Here is a 15873-nt window from a genome sequence, read left to right on the forward strand (position 1 = left end):
CCAACGGCGATGGCGACAATAGCGACCAGCACTCATCACGTGTCAACAAAATTCATCGTAGCAACTCGCGGGGTCATCACACATCAAGACTTGAACATTTCAACAACATCGTAAGGTGTCTGGGGACTCTCTCCGCTGTACACTGTCCCGCGGGGTGCTACGTCATTCTCGCCGCGTCGTCCGTCGGGCGAGCGTTGCGCCGGGCGCCCCTCTCCCGCCGGTCAAAAAGCGCGCTCCCCCTCAGCGCGCAGCGGCGGCAAAGTGGAGAGCCTGCGCGGGCTGATCCGGGGAAAGGACGCCGTCGCGGCCGTTGACGCCATTGTCCGCGAGCGCGGGAGTGGTCGGTGGGGCGTAGCCGGTCCCCACCGCACCGGCCGCCGCCGCCGCCGCCTTGGTCGCCGCCTTGGTCGCCGCCTTGACGGCGTCCGTCTCGGTGGCCCGTCGCTTGGCGGGGGGTGGCGGCTCAAAAAACCCGGCGTCGTCGTCGCGCGCCCGCTTCTCAGCCTCCGCGGCGGCGGCCAGCGACGCGACGTTCTCCACCGCCGGGCTCGCCGCGGGGCTCTCCGGGTCGCCGCCATCGGGCTCTCCGGGGGACGCCTCGAGGGCCGCCCCTTCCTCCGGGCCGGCCTCCTCCTTGGCGCGAGCGATCGTCTCCTCGCGGCTGGCGTTCTCCTCGGCGTTTTCCCCCTTCGAAGAAGCGAGAGCGGCGGTGGCTTCCAGCCTGGCGACTCTCACGAGCGCGCGGGCGTGCGCCCTCGCCTCCGCGACGTACAGCGCCGTCATCGCGTCGCCGCCGGCTGGAGCCGTGCCCGCGTTCCTCGCCGCCGCCTCCGCCCTCGCGCCGAACGCGGCGATCTCCTCCTCGAGAGCCACGAGCCTGTGCGCGAAATCCTCCCTCGCCACAGCCTCCGCCGTTCTCTCCGCCTTCTCCGCCTTTGCCTTGGCCGCTCCGTCCTCCTCCGTGCTCGCGTCCTCCTCGTCCTTCTTCGAAAGCTCCGCGAGCTCGCGCTCGAGCTCCGCGACGCGGGCGTTCGCCTTGGCCTCCGCCGCGCGCGCCGCCGCCGCCTCGCCCCGCTCACGCTCCACCAGCTCCTCGAGGACAGATTCGTTCGCCAACGTCTCCGGAGTGGCGCGTCGGACAGAAAAGTCGTTCGCGCAATTACCCGGGGCGGGCGCGAGGCCGGCGGCCGCGGCGGCAAACTTCTGCATGAGCGGCGGAGACTGGAAGAGCAGCTGCTGCTGCTCGTGGTGCTGCTGGATGGCGAGGAGCTGCGCCTGCGCGTTGCTCTGGCCCGCGGCGGCGAGGCCGTAGTACTGCGCCGCCGCCGCCGCAGCCGCCGCCGCTTGCGCCACGCCCCCGACGCCGCCCATGTGCGACACCGCGTCCCTGTCCACGCTGGGCGGGGCGGAGGCGCAGAGCGCGGACATCGCCGCCGCCGCCGGTCGCATGGACGGTGACGCCGCCGCCATGTTCGCGCCCCCGGACAAAAACGACGCCCTCCTCCCCGCGACGTTGGCGCCGTGCGGGGGCGATCGCAGGTGCAGCGGCGACGGCGGCGGCATGCCGCCAACCTGCGTCAGGGCGTCGAGGAGCATCCCCATCCCGCCGGCGTCCCCGGCGGACGCGTTGCGCTTCATCGGGGACATCGGCGTCGTGGGAACCCTCCACTGCTCCTTCGTCTGATTCGCCCTCGGCGTCTTCGCGTCGCCCGATTTGGCCCCACCCGAGCCCGACTCCCTCGCGCGCCTGGCGCTCTGCTCGTTGCTGCGCGCCACGCTCTCGCGCTGCGCCGCGGACCCGCCGACAATCTCGCGCGCGGCGACGTGCACGCCGTCGCGGACGCCGTTGACGCAGTTCCCGTCGCACGCGCACCCCGCGTCGGGAACCTTAACCACCAGCACGCACTCCTCCTTTGCGGCTTTGGCGTCGATGATCTCAACCTGCGCGATGAGCGGGCACAGCCCGAGCGCCTCCAGGTTGAACTTGATGACGGTGAAGAGGTACTGGTCGTCGTTGCCGTACCTGTTGCGGTCGAGGTTGGTGGAGTACTCGTTTCCTTCCTCGTCGGCGAGTTGGTGTCGGCGAAGCTCGTCGGGCACTCGGTGCGTCCCAGTGGACAACGCGACGACTTTCGTTCGGCGGGTGTTGACGGAGAGGAGCTTGAGGACGTTGCGGCCGCCGTCCCGGCGCGAGAGCTCCGCGGTATGGATCGCCTTGAGCACCTGAGTGTTAATCACGGGGTGGGAGGGGGGCGCGAGGGGCGCGGCGGTCAGTCGCGGGTACGGGGAAGCGGGATTTGGAAAGAGTGAAGGCGCGAGACGTCTCGTGCCCGGCACGCGCGGGTGTTTGTAGCCTACGTTTCGGAAGCGCCGCGAGATTTGGGCGCGAAAAGGCGGTGGCGGGCGAGTGCGCGCGCGCGATCGGGGCGGTGCGCGGGGCTCACCTGGAGGAAGGCGGACGTGACGGACGCGCATCCGTGGGTCTCGTCCGGGAGGGTCTCCCTGGCGCCCGGGATCATCGGGTGCGGGTAGTGATCCCAGTTGAACCTCGCCTTGTACCTGCGCGACGATCGATCGGGCGATGATTTGGGTGGGCAACGGAGCGTCAGTCAGCGCAAATGCGACATTCGGGCGACGACCTCTCGCGCGTGGCTCGCGTCGCGCGCGCCCCCGATCGCGCGTGCGATCGGGCGCGCGCGGCGCGCGGGGAGAAGAGCGCGGGGGCAACGAACGACGGGCCGGGCCGGGATCACTCACAGGAGCTGGTTGTTCGTGGGTCGAGTCCTCGCGGGCTCTTCGCTCGCGGCGGTCCTTCCGCCAGCCTTGGTCGCGGTGGCAACCTTGGAAGCGGTGCCGGACTTGCCGCTCGGCTTGGTCGCCTTGGGGACGGGCGCGACGTCGTCGGAATCGGACGCCTTATCCGCGGCAGTCTTGGAGGACTTGGCGGACGCGAGCTCCGTCTTGGACGACTTGGCGGCGGCGCGCTTGTCGCGCTTGCCGGCGGTCTCCGGCACCGCCATGGCGCCCGCGGGGTCGCCCGCGGTGTTGTCCGTGGCGTCGATGCCGGTGTCGTCGGAGCGGTCGGAGACGGCCTCGGCGGGCGCGGCGCGGCGCTTCTGCTGCTGCGGACCGGCCTCGATGTCCTAATACGTGAGTTTGGAAGGCGATTGGGGCGGAATGTCAGGCGTCGGAGCGGTCGCGACGGAGCATTGCGGCAGATGAGCGCGGCGGGCGGGAGCCTTGGCCCGGCGGGGAGAAAGCCGATGCTCGGACGCGCGGGAAACTCCGAAATGGGACGCGCGCGGCGCGTGTCAGGGCCGCGAACGCGCCGGAAAACCGTCGAGACGCGTCCGAGGGATACTCCCACGACGGTTTACGCGCGTTTGAACCCCGGGGGACGATCGCGCGGCCCTCACGGACGCCCCGTCCCCACGCTGACCATCGCGTTGCAGGTCCCGTAAACAGAGGGTTTCTTTTGGTCTCGATTTTTCCGCGCGCACCTTGCTCGGAGCGGGGCGTCTCAGCCTGGTTCCCGCGGCCGCCGCCGCGCTGCTGACGGCGGTGCCCGCGGCGGGACGCTTGGGACGCGATGCTTGGGTCATCTCCTCGTTCGGAGACATCGGCGATGCCGCGCGCGCGTGCGGAAAGCCGGTCGCGGTGCCCGAAGTAATGACGGTCGAGGTGACAGGCGGGACCTCCGAGACAATCGACCGAAACAGGCGGGAAGCCGCGAGGATCGAAAATTCAAATTTTCGACTCCCCCGCTCCCTGTCCGGCGTGCTTGATTGGCAGAGATCGTCAACGCTGTGCGAAACGAACCGTGTTTGTGGGATTCGAGGTTGGTTTCCAGCGCGGGTCGAACAAAAAGCACACGGATTCGAGCCTGACTCCCCCATCCTTCCATCCCAACCCGAAAAACATGGTTCCGGCGATAACGCAATTCTTGACGAATCATGATTCGCCGATTCCGAGTCGAGGAAAATTGTCGAGGAAACCAGATTCCACCAAAGTCACCGCCTCGGCGAAAAGCTGGACCCAGGCGCGAGTAGCGCTACTCTCCTCGTTGAATTGATCTGAATTTACAATGCACTCGTGTCATCAATCGTCGAATAGCCGTCATCGACGACCGCGCCTCGCCGTCTTCTCGCCGCGCGGGCCTCTCGAGAAAAAGCTCTTTACACTACGCGCTCCGCCACCCGGCCGCCGCCGCTCTCGTCCATCATCGCCATTCGCGCCTACTCGTCTCCGAGGGAACCCATGACCTTCTTGCCGGACTTCTTCGGGCCCGATTGAGCCACCTTCTTCTTGGGCGGCGGGGTCGTCGCGTCCGCCGTCGCGCCCTTGGGCTTGGGTCCCCGCTTCTTGGGGGACTTGATCATGGAGGAGAGGGGCAACTCGTCATTCTTCTCCGCCGCCGCCGCCATGGCAGCCTTCTCCGCCTTGGTCTTGGGCCCGCGCTTCTTGCCGGTGTAGGGCTTCTTGGCGGCGAGTGCCGCGAGAGTGACGTCATCGCCCGCGGCGGCGGCCGCCGCCGCCATGGCCGCCTTCTCCTCCTTGGTCTTCGGCCCGCGCTTCTTGCCAGTGTACGGGATCTTCTTCTTGGCGAGGTCAATCAGAGAGATCTCGTCGTCCGCCTCCGCCTCCGCGGCGGCGGCGGCCGCCATGGCCGCCTTCTCCGCCTTGGTCTTGGGCCCGCGCTTCTTTCCGGGGTACGGAAGCTTCTTGGGCTTGGGGGGCGGCTTGTCCTTCTTCGGGGGCCTCTTGGGAAGGACGGGCATGGGCTTCTTGGGAAGCATGAAGAGCAGGGGAACGTCGTCGGCGGCGCCCGCGGCCATCGCCGCGAGAGCCTTCTCAGCCTTGGACTTGGGCCCGCGCTTCTTTCCCGAGTAGGGGAGGACTTGCTTCTGCAGCTTATTCAGAGGGAGGTCGTCCGCGTCGCCGGCGGGAACGTCTCCCGCCTTGCGCTTCTTCTTCTGGATGTGGAGCGGAGGGTCGCCGGGGGCGGCGCGGTTCTTGATCTCGATGCTCGGGGGCTTGACGCAGCCGGCAATCTTGGTGATAAACTCCGCGAACCCGCACGTGATGCACGCCGGGAGCTTACCGGTACCCTTACCCATGATGCTCAGGCACGCCTCCTTGAACTCGGGCATCGCGGCGGCCACCGACTTCTTGTCGCCCTTCAGCGCGCAGATGGTCCATTCCTCCACCAGCTCGCCGCCTCGGCCTCGGCCGTGCGCCGTCTTGATGACGTTCACGGTGGCGTTCCAGTACTCAACCTTGAGCTTCTTGGCAATCTTGGGGTCGACCTTGACCTCCCTCTTCTTGCCGGTGATCTGTTTCGGGTTAAGGCGGGGAGAGGACGACGGTCAGAGTCTGGGGTGCGACGAAGAGCCACTCGGCAAAATTTCGCCCAAAAGTTGGAAAAACGGTATTTTTTGGCCGCGCTTTGAATTTGTTCGATGTGGCGGTCGCCGAGCGGGGGCCTCCCGCGATGAAGACCGAGCGCGCCGCCGCCCGCTAGTGTCCCGAAACATTCAAAAGCGTTCGATACTTCTTTCCAAGGCCGGGGTAGGCCAGATACGCACCTTAACGAGGGTGTACTTGGTGGGAATGGTGGGCAGACCGATCTCGGTAAGGGAATCGTTCGCCTCGGCGAGCGCTGCCACCTCGAAGTCGTCGGCGTACTCGCACACGCCGTCGGTCTCGGCCTTGAGCATGACGCTGCCCGTGAGTGAACCCTCCGGATCCTTGGCGTCCGCCAGCCTGAGCGAGATGTCCTTCTGGTAGGGGTAGTAGGACTCGGCGTGGACCACGACCTTCGCGTCCTTCAGAGCCTCGTGGGGAACCTGCTCGCCGTCCTCGGCGGTGAAGGTCTTGAGCCCCTTGCGCTTCTTGAGCTCCGCCTGGGGCGCAGTCCGCACGAACATGCGAAACTCAGACTTTACCATCTTTACTGACGCGGGTGGGTCGGGCGCGGGGCGCGAGCTGAGTGCGCGAGGGGCGCGGGCGCGTCGCAATTACGCCCCGGCCGGGTTATTCAAAATTGGCCAACGGGTCGATGGTCCCTGACTGATTGCCATACGAATTTGAAGTTTTGCAATTTAGGATAACCCCGGATTTGCAAAGATTTTATTTGGTTCCCCCTCGGGGAATGCTGCCAAATCCGGCGACTGACGACAGGTCTACCCTCGGAGCGCAATTCATTGTTGACGACGGATCGGGCGGTTCGTTAACCAGAAATAACACCATCCCGGCGAAAAAAGAAGATTCCTCCTCACCTTCTCGCCATTCGGAGACTACGAACCGTCGTCTCGTTATCTGTGCCATCGGCGGAAGGTGTGGGCGGCACAGTTTGGCTTATATGTTTTCCTCGGTCGTCCGAGGCGCCACGGTCGCTCGGCGCGCGTTCGCCGGACACCGAGGCGGGCGTTCGATGACGACGATCTCGGTCCCGGGAACGACGGTGCAATGCCGCCGCCCGACCCCGGCGGTGCGGTCCGCGGGAAGAGAGCGCGTCGACCCGGCCGTTCCCGAGCGGCGGGTGGGCACTCGGAGCAGCGGAGCGCCCCGGGCTGCGGTTTTGCCTCGTCGTCGTCGAACGAGCCGATCGCTCACGGGGGCCCGAGCGCTTCCGCCGTTCGTGGAGGAGATCCCCGCGTTCCTGGTCAATCCCAGCCCGGGTTTGGTGCCCGCGGCGGCGGCGAACACTGTCGTTTTCACCGGGGGGATCAAGGTGCTGCTGAAGGGACTGACGTGGCCGGGCGTCATCAACTCGTGGTTCCTCGGCACGGTGCGCGCGAGCCCCTTTCGCCTCCCTTCTCTCCCCCGCTTCCCCCTGTCGATCGAACGAGCGATCCCCCGAGGGCTTTCCCGGCGCGCGCGCGGAACGTGACGATGAACCAGGACAACAGATACTTCCGACTGGCGCTGCAACCCGGCGGTGTTGTTCGCCGCCGGGAGGGCCGCAGATGGAGTGACAATGAACAGATATCCGATTCCGCCGCGAACGAACGAGCGAGCCCCCGAACGCGTCCCGTTCATCACCCGAGCCCGTCGTTTCCGAACCCGTGCCCCACGCGTTGAAACACCACAACTCACTCACGCGTACTCACCCACAACGCAATTACAGACGGTGATGGCGGCGTTCGGAGTGCGCGGGTACGCGCTCGTGTGCCTCTACTTTGTCTTTGGCAGCGCGGTGACCAAGATCAAGCTGGAGCAGAAACAGGCCGAGGGCATCGCCGAGGCCAGGGGCGGTCGCAGAGGCGTCGGCAGCGTCTGGGGCAGCGGCATCGCGGGGATCGCGTGCGCGTGCCTCGCCCTCGCCGGCGTCGGCCCCGGCGAAAACCTGTGGAGGCTCGGCTTCGTCGCCAGCTTCTGCAGCAAGTTGAGCGATACCACCGCGAGCGAGGTGGGCAAGGCGTACGGAAAGACCACGTACATGTCGACGCCCCCTTTCCGCAGCGTGCCCCGGGGGACGGAGGGCGCGGTGTCGCTGGAGGGGACGGTCGCGGGGATCGGCGCGAGCCTGGGGTTCGCGGGCGTGGCGGCGGCGGCGGGCCAGGTGGATCTGACCGGAGCGTTGATCGCGACGTTAGCCGCGTTCGTCGCGACCACGGCGGAGTCGTGGCTCGGCGCGACGACGCAGGGCGAGGCCGGGTTCGAGTGGCTGACGAACGACGTCGTCAACGCGGTTCAGATCACGCTCGCGGCGGCGGTGGCGGTGGCGCTGGGCGCGGCGGTGGGGTGCGGGTGACAGAGACGAGGGCATCTTTGACGAGGGCATTTTTTTCAAACAAATGGGAGAAATCGAGCCTCGATTGTAGGTGACGCTCATCGTATTCGACGAGACGTTGAATGCAAATGCGTCGTATGTTACAAGCGCGTCGCGATCTCGTCCGCTGACTTTGTCCGGGGCCGGCCTCGGTGGTCGGGCGGCTCCCGTCACTACTCGCGCCAGTCGTGTCGCGTTCACTCACAGCTTGGACCTATCCGGGCCCCTCAGCGGCCCCTCCGCCAGCGACCGCCCCTGCACCGCGCAGTCCTCGAGGTACGGGCACGGCTGGTAGATCCCGCCGTACGCCGTGCACCACTCCCGAAGCCGCGCCGCGATGCGCCCGGCGCCCACCTGGTCCGCCCAGTGCACGACGCCGCCCCTAAACGGGGGAAAGCCCATGCCGAGGATGGACGCGACGTCGAGGTCACTCGCTCGAACGACGACGCCCTCCGCCAGGCACCTGCACGCCTCGTTGACGACGGGGAAGAATATCATCTCGGCGATGTCGTCGGCGGTCATCGCCAGTAACTCGCCGGACGTGGATCGCTTGAACCGGCCCGACGCGGCGGCTCTCGACGCGTGAAGCAGCGCCGCGATGCCCTCGGGGTCGGGCGTGGCGGCTCGTTTGGCGTCGTAGACGTAGAAACCCTTGCCGCTCTTTTCGCCCATGCGTCCGGACTTCATCAGACCCGGGATGAGTTTAGACTCGTACACCCTTAAGGGGAAATCGTCGATAAAGTTCTGTCCGACGTGAACGCCCACGTCGTGGCCCACGAGGTCGCCCAGTCGGAACGGGCCCATTGGCATGCCAAAGGCGCGAATCGCGTTGTCGATGGCGTACGGATCCAGGCCGAGGTCGACGAGGAGGCACGCCGACATGGTGTACGGGAAGAACACGCGGTTGACGGCGAACCCGGTGCAATTACCGACGACGACGGGCGTCTTCTTGATCTGCTTGGAGAGTCCCAGCGCGTCCACCAACACCTGGGGCGGGGTGGCGTCGGTGCGGATGATCTCGAAGAGCTGCATGACGTGCGCCGGGGAGAAGAAGTGAGCGCCGAGGATCCGCTCGGGGTTTCGCATCTTAGACGCCACCTTGGTGATGTCGATGGTGCTGGTGTTGGTGCTGAGGATGCAGTCCGATCTGCAGCTTCGCTCCAAGTCGGCAAAGATCTTCTGCTTCAGGTCCAGGTTCTCGATCACCGCCTCGATGACCATGTCCGCCTCCTTGAACTTATCGTACGTGAGGCACGGCGTGCACAGGGAATAGATGGCGTCCGCCTTTTGCGACGTCATCCGTCCCTTCTTGACGTTGGACGCGAGGTTAGCCCTGACCCTCGCCATGCCCGCGTCCAGAAACTTCTGGTTGATCTCCTTCAGCAGCACCCTCACGCCGCTGAGCGCGCACGCGGTGGCGATGCCGCTGCCCATCAACCCTCCGCCAACGACCGCGACGCACTTCGTGGCCCTGGGCTTGAGACCAACGTCCGTGACCCCGGGAACGGCGGCGGTGGAGCGCGAGGCGAAGAAAAAGTGGACCAGTCCCTTGCACGCTCGCGACGACACCGCCTTTGCAAACGCGTCCTGCTCCGACGCGAGACCCGCGACGGAGCCCTTCGTGACGCCCGTCTCCACGGCGTCGAGGCAGAGCCAAGGGTGGGGCATCAGGTGCTTCACGCGCTTGGCCTGGCGCCTGGCGCCCGCGAATACCTTCTTCGCCATCGCCTCGTCGGCGGGAAGCTTCGCCGAGTCGAAGGACGCCATCTTTCGGGGGATCCTCTTGTCCGCGATGTCCTTCGCCAGCTGTGTCGCCTTGGCGATGAGCTGATCGGCCGGGACGATGGCGTCGACGAGCCCGAGCTTGAGCGCCTCCTCCGCCTTGACGGGCTTGGACTTGAGCATCATTTCCAGCGCCTTGGGTAGGCCCACGAGTCTGGGCAGGCGCTGCGTGCCGCCGAACCCCGGGATGACTCCCAGCTGCAGCTCGGGCAATCCCAGCTGCGCCTTTGGGGTCGCGACGCGCGCGTTGCACGCCATGGCGACCTCGAGACCTCCGCCCAGGGCGAGGTTCTCGATCGCGGCGACGGTGGGCTTGGGTCCGGCCTCGACGATGGAGTTGAGGACGCCGTTAAAGTCGGACATGTTCCGGACGGGCTTGCCTTCGGTGCGCGCCTTGAGCTGAGTGATGTCGAAGCCTCCGGAGAACTTGCCGCGGGAGCCCGTGATGACGATGGCGCGGACTCCGGAGTCGGCCTGCGCGGCCTTGACCTGGGCCTCGATGCCCTCGAGCACTGCGACGTCGGGGTCGGGCGGGACTGGCGCGTCAGCGAAGGTCCGGGAGGGCGGCGGGCGCGCGTTGTTACCCGGAATTATCCGCCGGGACGAAAAAGGGCGAAATCCGAGGGAGGGTTTCGGCGCGGCGCGCACCGGGAATGGCGAGCGCGTTCACGGGCGGGTTGCTCATGGAGATCAGGGCGACGCCGTCCCTGATCTCCATGGACACCGGGGATGTACGAGCCATGGGAGGTCGGGACGCCGTCTCTTGGTGAGGCTGCGGATACATACGCGCGCGCGGACGAGTGGAGAACCCAATCAACAACGACGTGGTGACGAGGAAGCCTCGGGGCATCGGACTCTTTTGTTGGGCTGGAAAACCAGACTGCTTCTCATACGTTCGATCATCCCGACAACTGGCGCTACGGGAGCCAGTCACAAAACCGAGATCAAGTCGAGCGCGCGAAAAACCTATCCAAAGGGAAAGGGGCGCGCGACGTGTCCGCCCATCGCGTCAGAACGCTCATCGACGATGGCCTCTTCCGTCGTGCGAGCGATCCCCGGCGCGTGCCCGGCGGCGTCCAGCCGCCGGTCCATCGCGTCCGGCCGGCGCCCTTCCCGCGGCGCGTCCGTGGTCAGGAGGTCATCCGCCGAGCCGGACTGGAAAACAAAGCAGCGAGAGCAGGATGCGCTCATCAGCGTCGAGGAGAACAGCGTCAAGGCCAAGGTGGAGGAGATCCTGGCGCCGATCCTGGCGGGCGAGGGCGACGCGACCGACGGCGACGACCAGGCCCCCGCGTCCGGCGCGCCCCCCGAGCTCGCGAAGAAGATCCGCGCGGCGACCCGATCGCTCGAGTCCGGACTCGTCGAGCGCGAGACGGAGGTGCGATTGCTCCTCCTCGCCGCGTTTTGCGGCGAGCACCTCCTCCTGCTCGGTCCGCCCGGCACCGCCAAGTCCGAGCTCGGCCGCAGGCTCAGCGCGGTGTGCGGCGGCGCGTCGTTCTTCGAGCGCCTGCTCACCAGGTTCTCCGTTCCGGAGGAGCTCTTCGGCCCCTTGTCCATGCGCGGTCTCGAGAACGACCAGTACGTCAGGCAGACGGACGGCTACCTCCCCACCGCCACCGTGGCGTTCGTCGACGAGGTCTTCAAGGCCAACTCCGCCATCCTCAACTCCCTCCTCACCATCCTCAACGAGAGGCTCTTCGACAACGGCAACGAACGGGTCAAAGTTCCGTTGCTCTGCCTCGTCGGCGCATCCAACGAACTCCCGGAATCCGAGGAGCTCGACGCGCTCTACGATCGATTCCTCCTGCGATCGTCCGTGGAGCAGGTCTCCGCCGGGTCCCTCGCGGGTCTCCTCCAGACCCGAGGTCTCTCCGGCGGCGCCCTGCCCACCAAGGAGACCAAGGATGACGTCACCACCGAGGCAAAACTCTCCCTCTCCGTGAACGATTTCCAAGGCGTCAGGAGCGCGGCGGAGGCTTCGGTGGACGTCCCGAACTCCGTCGTGGACCTGATCGTGGACCTCCGCGCGTTCCTTCAGGACAAGTGCGAGCCCCCGGTGTACGTCTCGGACAGGCGCTTGGTCAAGTCGGTTGCCCTCCTGAGGGTGTGCGCGTACACGAACGGGCGTAAAGCGGTGAGCGAATTCGACTGCCTGCTGCTGGCCAACATCCTGTGGCAGCGCCCCAGCGAGTGCCAGATGATCAGGGACTGGATCCTCGAGAGGCTGGCGCAGGACAGGGGCGTGGAACAGGTGCAGTACCTCCTCGCGGGGTTGTTCGGCCGCGCGTGCAGGGCGGACGGCGACCCAGAGGAGTGCCGCGCCCTCGCCGCCGAGGCGAGCTCCTTGCGAGAGGTGCTCACGACGCAGATGCGCTCGCTCGCGGGGGCGACGTCGGGGTCGCTTCCGGCGCTTCGCGATCACCTGTGGCTGTCGCCGCCGGACGCCGAGCGCGCGGCGCAGACCCTCGGTCCGCTGTTCTCGAAGGTTCGAAGGGGTTTGGAGAAGCTGCTTAGGGAGTGCGTGACGCTGGAGGTTGCGCTCGAGAGGAACACGGAGCCGCACATCATGGCGCTGCTGCTGCCGGACTACTGGGCGGACTTCATCAGGTCCGGGCCCATCGAGGACGTGAAGCCCCTGGGCGTCGGAAAACCATGATCGAATCCCAAAGCAGGATTCTTTTTTGGTCGTCGCTCGACACGTGTTGTAGTTTCCCTTTTGGAAGTGGGCTAAATTTATACCTTCGTACCTTCGAAGGTACCTCGGTACCTTTGCTAAGTTGAGTGACAAACCCGCGTCGTCGTCTCGCGAGTCTACGCGACTTCCGATCACGGATCCGGCTTGCGCAGGGGCGTGTGCGTCCCTACCCGGCGACCGAACTCGATGGTCCTGATGTTCGACGGCGGCGGCGGCTCGACGGCGGGAATCTCCCTCGGTCCGAACCTGATCCGCATCCACAGAATCACCAAAAAGCAGACGAGCAGCCCCGCCAGCTGCGTCATCGTCACCCGCCTGCCGTGCGACTCCTCCAGCTCGTCGTTCTGCGCCTCGATCGTCCGCTCCATCGCGTCGGATCGGCGCTTCTCCGTCAGTATCCGACGCCGCAGACCGTCTCGCTCCGCCTCCATGCGATCGATCTCGATCCGCCGACTTTCCAACTCCCGCTCGCGAATCTCCAGACGCACGCGCGCCTCCTTCGCCTGCATCCTCGCGGCGTTTCGCATCTCCTCCGCGCGTTTCAACAAACGCCTGAGGTAGTCGTTCTGCTGCACCTCCGCGGAGAGCTGCGAGATCCTCGCCCCGTTGACGGCGTCCGTCCTCGCCAGCGTCGCCTCCGCCTCGGCTAGACGGGTCTCCAGAGCCTCCTTCTCCCACCCAGCCTCCTCGAGCCGCATCTCGAGCTTCTCCAACGCGACGCGAAGCGCGCGCGGATTGGACGCGTCGCCGGACGTTCCCCCCGAAGGAAGAGAGTCCATCGCCGTTCCGTACCCCGCGTCCGTCTCGTAGTCCGTCGCCGTCGCCGCGTCCTCGTCGTAGTGACTTGTAGTGACTTGTAGTGACTTGTCGGCGGCGTCGCCCCCGAACCTCGAAACCTCGGCGCGATGGTGCGCCGCGGGCGCCACGGACGGAGGCGGCGGGACCTCGTTGAGCCGCACCATCCGCGCGCGAACCTCCGTTTCGTGCCGCCTCGGGGACCTAAACTCGAACGCCGAGTCGTAGACGCCGGCCGCGCTCTCGTTCCCGGAGTCGCTCGCCGCCCCATCCGGCTGCGCGAATCCGAGCTGCCGCTGCGCCGAAACGGCTCGCTCGGCGATCGCGCCTCCAGCTGTGCCGCCGCCGCCGCCGCCGCTCGCGGTCGCCGCCGTCGCCTTCGCGCCGCTCGCGGGAGAGAAGACGAGGTCGAGGCCGAACTCCTCGTCGTCCCCGGCTCCGTCCCCGGCTCCGTCGTCTGCGCCCGCCGCCGCCTTCTTGGCCGCCGCCGCGAGCATGATCCTCCTCGCGGCGGCCGCCTTACCGGGATCGTGACCACCCGGAGAAGGCACAGGGGACGCGGCTGACGACGTTACGGACGTCACGGCCGTCACGGATCCACCGAGCGGTGTCTGCCGCTTGCTCGGCGACGCCGCGGCGAGAAGCTTCCTCGCCGCCGCGGCTTTGTCAGCGTCGTTTGAACCCGCCGGCGAACGCGGGGGGTTGGTTCCCACGGGGCCCGGGTAGGATCTCCTCGTCGGCGTCTCCCCGTTCGCGCCGTCTTGTTGGAATCGTCTCATCGGCGTCCTCGGCGGCGTCGGCGTGGAGGCGGCGGGAGAGTACGCGACGTCACCGGCGGCGGGCGAACCGGGCGAACCGGGCAAGCCTTGGGCGGGTCCGGGCGGCTCCTCGCGGATGCTGGGCATGCGCGGGGACCGCGGGCTGGGCCCCAGCCGAGGCGCCGCCGCCGCCGCCGCCGCCGCCGAGTCGCTCAGCCACGAGCCGGCGAGGCTGCGCGGTTTGCGGTCGGGCGAGCGCGTCGCGTACGGGCCCGCCTCCTCCCGTTCCTCCTCCCATCGGTCCTCCTCCCGTTGGTCCTCCTCCTCCGCGAACGACCGCCGCGCACCTTCGTCCACCTCGGGAAGCCCCAGGCGCCTGCGAATGTCCGCGCGGTCCTCCGCCGTTCCCCTCCTCGCGGCGCCCAGCTTCGCCATGAACTTGGCCGCGCGACTCGTCAGCGGGACGCGCGACCTACCCGCGATGGCCTCGGCGTTTGCCGTCGTGGGCGAGCTCGGCGCGCGCTCCGGAGTGTTCCTCGATTCGACGCGTTCCCCGGCCCCGTCCCCGTCGTCCCCGTCGTCGTCCTCGGTCGTGATTTCGATGCGCCCGCCCCCGCCGCTCGTGGGCGTCACGCCCTGTGGCGTCGCGAACCCGCCGCTGCTCGAATCGTCCCCCGGGAGTTCGATCGACGGGGACGGACGGGGAGGAGCGAGGAGACGATCAGGCGGCGGCGGCGGCGGCGACTTTGCCGGCGATTCCGCGCGTCCGCCAGGGGCCATCTCGGCCAGCTCCCGAGGCGAGAACGCGGCGGTTTGGACGTCCGAACCACCGGACGGGTTCCTGCTGAACGGCCACGAGGGAGGGTTCGGCTCCGCGGCCCGCCGCGCCCCTCCGTCGTCGTCGTCGTCGTCGTCGTCGTCGTCTCTCGCGAATACCCTGTACCTCGCCACGAGCTCATCCTCGGAGAGCCGCCTGCCCGTCCCGCCGCTCGTGACGTCGTCGGGGCTCAGCTCCAGCGGCTCCTCGGCGGGGGTGCGCATGTGGGACGACGACGGGGACGACGGGTCGTCGCCGGGCTGTCGGCGCCGGCGCGCTCCAGGCGGGGTCACCGCGGGAGCCTCGATCTCGTCCCACGAGTCCACGACCGGTGACTCACCCGATTGGCGATGATCCCGGCGACTCACCGGGGTCCACGCGTCGCTGTCCGTGCTGACGTCCACCGCCGCCGCCGGCGCCGGATCCGTCTCATCCTCGTCGCGCGGAAGGATCCGAGTACGTCGCCGCGGGGTCGTCGTCGTCGTCGCCGCGGGGTCGGCGCGCGGCGGCGGCGGCGGTTGCTCGGGGGAATCGGGCGCCCTGATCCTGCCGATCATCTCCGCGAATCGTCGCTGCTTCTCCAGCAGCGCCTGCCTCCTGCGCTGCTCGAACGGGGACACGGACACTCGATTGGGCGCGGGCGGCGACGCGTTCGGGTCCGCGCTCGGCGGCGTGAATCCGTCGGTGAAGCCCCGCCGGCGTCCGCTCGAGCCGGGAATCTGCGAGGTGTCCTGGTTCTCGTCGGGGGACCCGCGCGAGGTGCCGGAGCTGGACGCCGGGCTGTGCGCGTCGTCTCCTCGCGGCCGAGGCGACGTCGGATAGAATAGGATTCGGGTAGATCCTCCCGCCGGGGCTCCTCCTCGCGGCGACCTCGGGGGCGTGCGCTTGCCCGAGCTCCTCGGCGAGGCGTCCGCCCTGGGCGTGAATTGAAATTCGTCGTCCCACCCGTCGCCCTCGACTCCGCCCCTCGAAGCCGCGCCCGTCGCTATGCGAGCCGCGCGAGGGCTCGCGCGCCCTCCCCGCTCTGTCATGACGCGCCGCTCCGCGAGACCGGGGTCGCTTCCCGGCTCCACCGCGCCTCCTCTCTCCCGAATGGTTTGGAATTGCGCGCAACAATTCGGGAATCTTCGCCGTTGTTTACCGGCTGCGCCGACGGGTGAGAGGAGGTCTATTTGGATAACTGACGGCACATACAAATAGTCAGGTAGTTAGGAAATACCTTAACGATAAGCTATATTGACCTTCTATGGCT

The 15873-nt window shown here is 67.5% G+C and overlaps 6 protein-coding genes across 6 annotated transcripts; 2 read left to right on the plus strand and 4 right to left on the minus strand.

Annotated features, from left to right (window-relative positions):
* Positions 1 to 75: 75 nt before the first annotated feature.
* On the minus strand, positions 76 to 3896 carry MICPUN_60273 (predicted protein; the record flags this gene model as incomplete). The annotated part of the gene is made up of 4 exons (XM_002504002.1): positions 76 to 2223; positions 2445 to 2559; positions 2758 to 3143; positions 3501 to 3896. 4 exons carry the CDS (start codon positions 3894 to 3896, stop codon positions 241 to 243), a joined length of 2880 nt encoding a protein of 959 aa, XP_002504048.1. The 3' UTR covers positions 76 to 240.
* A 339-nt stretch (positions 3897 to 4235) lies between these two features.
* On the minus strand, positions 4236 to 5948 carry MICPUN_105874 (predicted protein; the record flags this gene model as incomplete). The annotated part of the gene is made up of 2 exons (XM_002504003.1): positions 4236 to 5333; positions 5586 to 5948. 2 exons carry the CDS (start codon positions 5946 to 5948, stop codon positions 4236 to 4238), a joined length of 1461 nt encoding a protein of 486 aa, XP_002504049.1.
* Positions 5949 to 6433: 485 nt separating this feature from the next.
* Positions 6434 to 7756, plus strand: MICPUN_60275 (predicted protein; the record flags this gene model as incomplete). Its single annotated transcript, XM_002503649.1, has 2 exons — positions 6434 to 6790; positions 7130 to 7756. 2 exons carry the CDS (start codon positions 6434 to 6436, stop codon positions 7754 to 7756), a joined length of 984 nt encoding a protein of 327 aa, XP_002503695.1.
* A 99-nt stretch (positions 7757 to 7855) lies between these two features.
* Positions 7856 to 10274, minus strand: MICPUN_94758 (predicted protein; the record flags this gene model as incomplete). Its single annotated transcript, XM_002504004.1, has 2 exons — positions 7856 to 10068; positions 10205 to 10274. The coding sequence occupies 2 exons, from the start codon at positions 10272 to 10274 to the stop codon at positions 7976 to 7978; spliced, it is 2163 nt and encodes a 720-aa protein (XP_002504050.1). The 3' UTR covers positions 7856 to 7975.
* Positions 10275 to 10583: 309 nt separating this feature from the next.
* Positions 10584 to 12212, plus strand: MICPUN_60277 (predicted protein; the record flags this gene model as incomplete). Its single annotated transcript, XM_002503650.1, has 1 exon — positions 10584 to 12212. The coding sequence occupies one exon, from the start codon at positions 10584 to 10586 to the stop codon at positions 12210 to 12212; it is 1629 nt and encodes a 542-aa protein (XP_002503696.1).
* A 170-nt stretch (positions 12213 to 12382) lies between these two features.
* MICPUN_60278 (predicted protein) lies at positions 12383 to 15813 on the minus strand (the record flags this gene model as incomplete). The annotated part of the gene is made up of 2 exons (XM_002504005.1): positions 12383 to 15765; positions 15807 to 15813. 2 exons carry the CDS (start codon positions 15811 to 15813, stop codon positions 12383 to 12385), a joined length of 3390 nt encoding a protein of 1129 aa, XP_002504051.1.
* Positions 15814 to 15873: the final 60 nt, after the last annotated feature.

Source organism: Micromonas commoda, chromosome 7 (genome assembly GCF_000090985.2).
Source record: "Micromonas commoda chromosome 7, complete sequence".
NCBI lineage: Eukaryota > Viridiplantae > Chlorophyta > Mamiellophyceae > Mamiellales > Mamiellaceae > Micromonas > Micromonas commoda.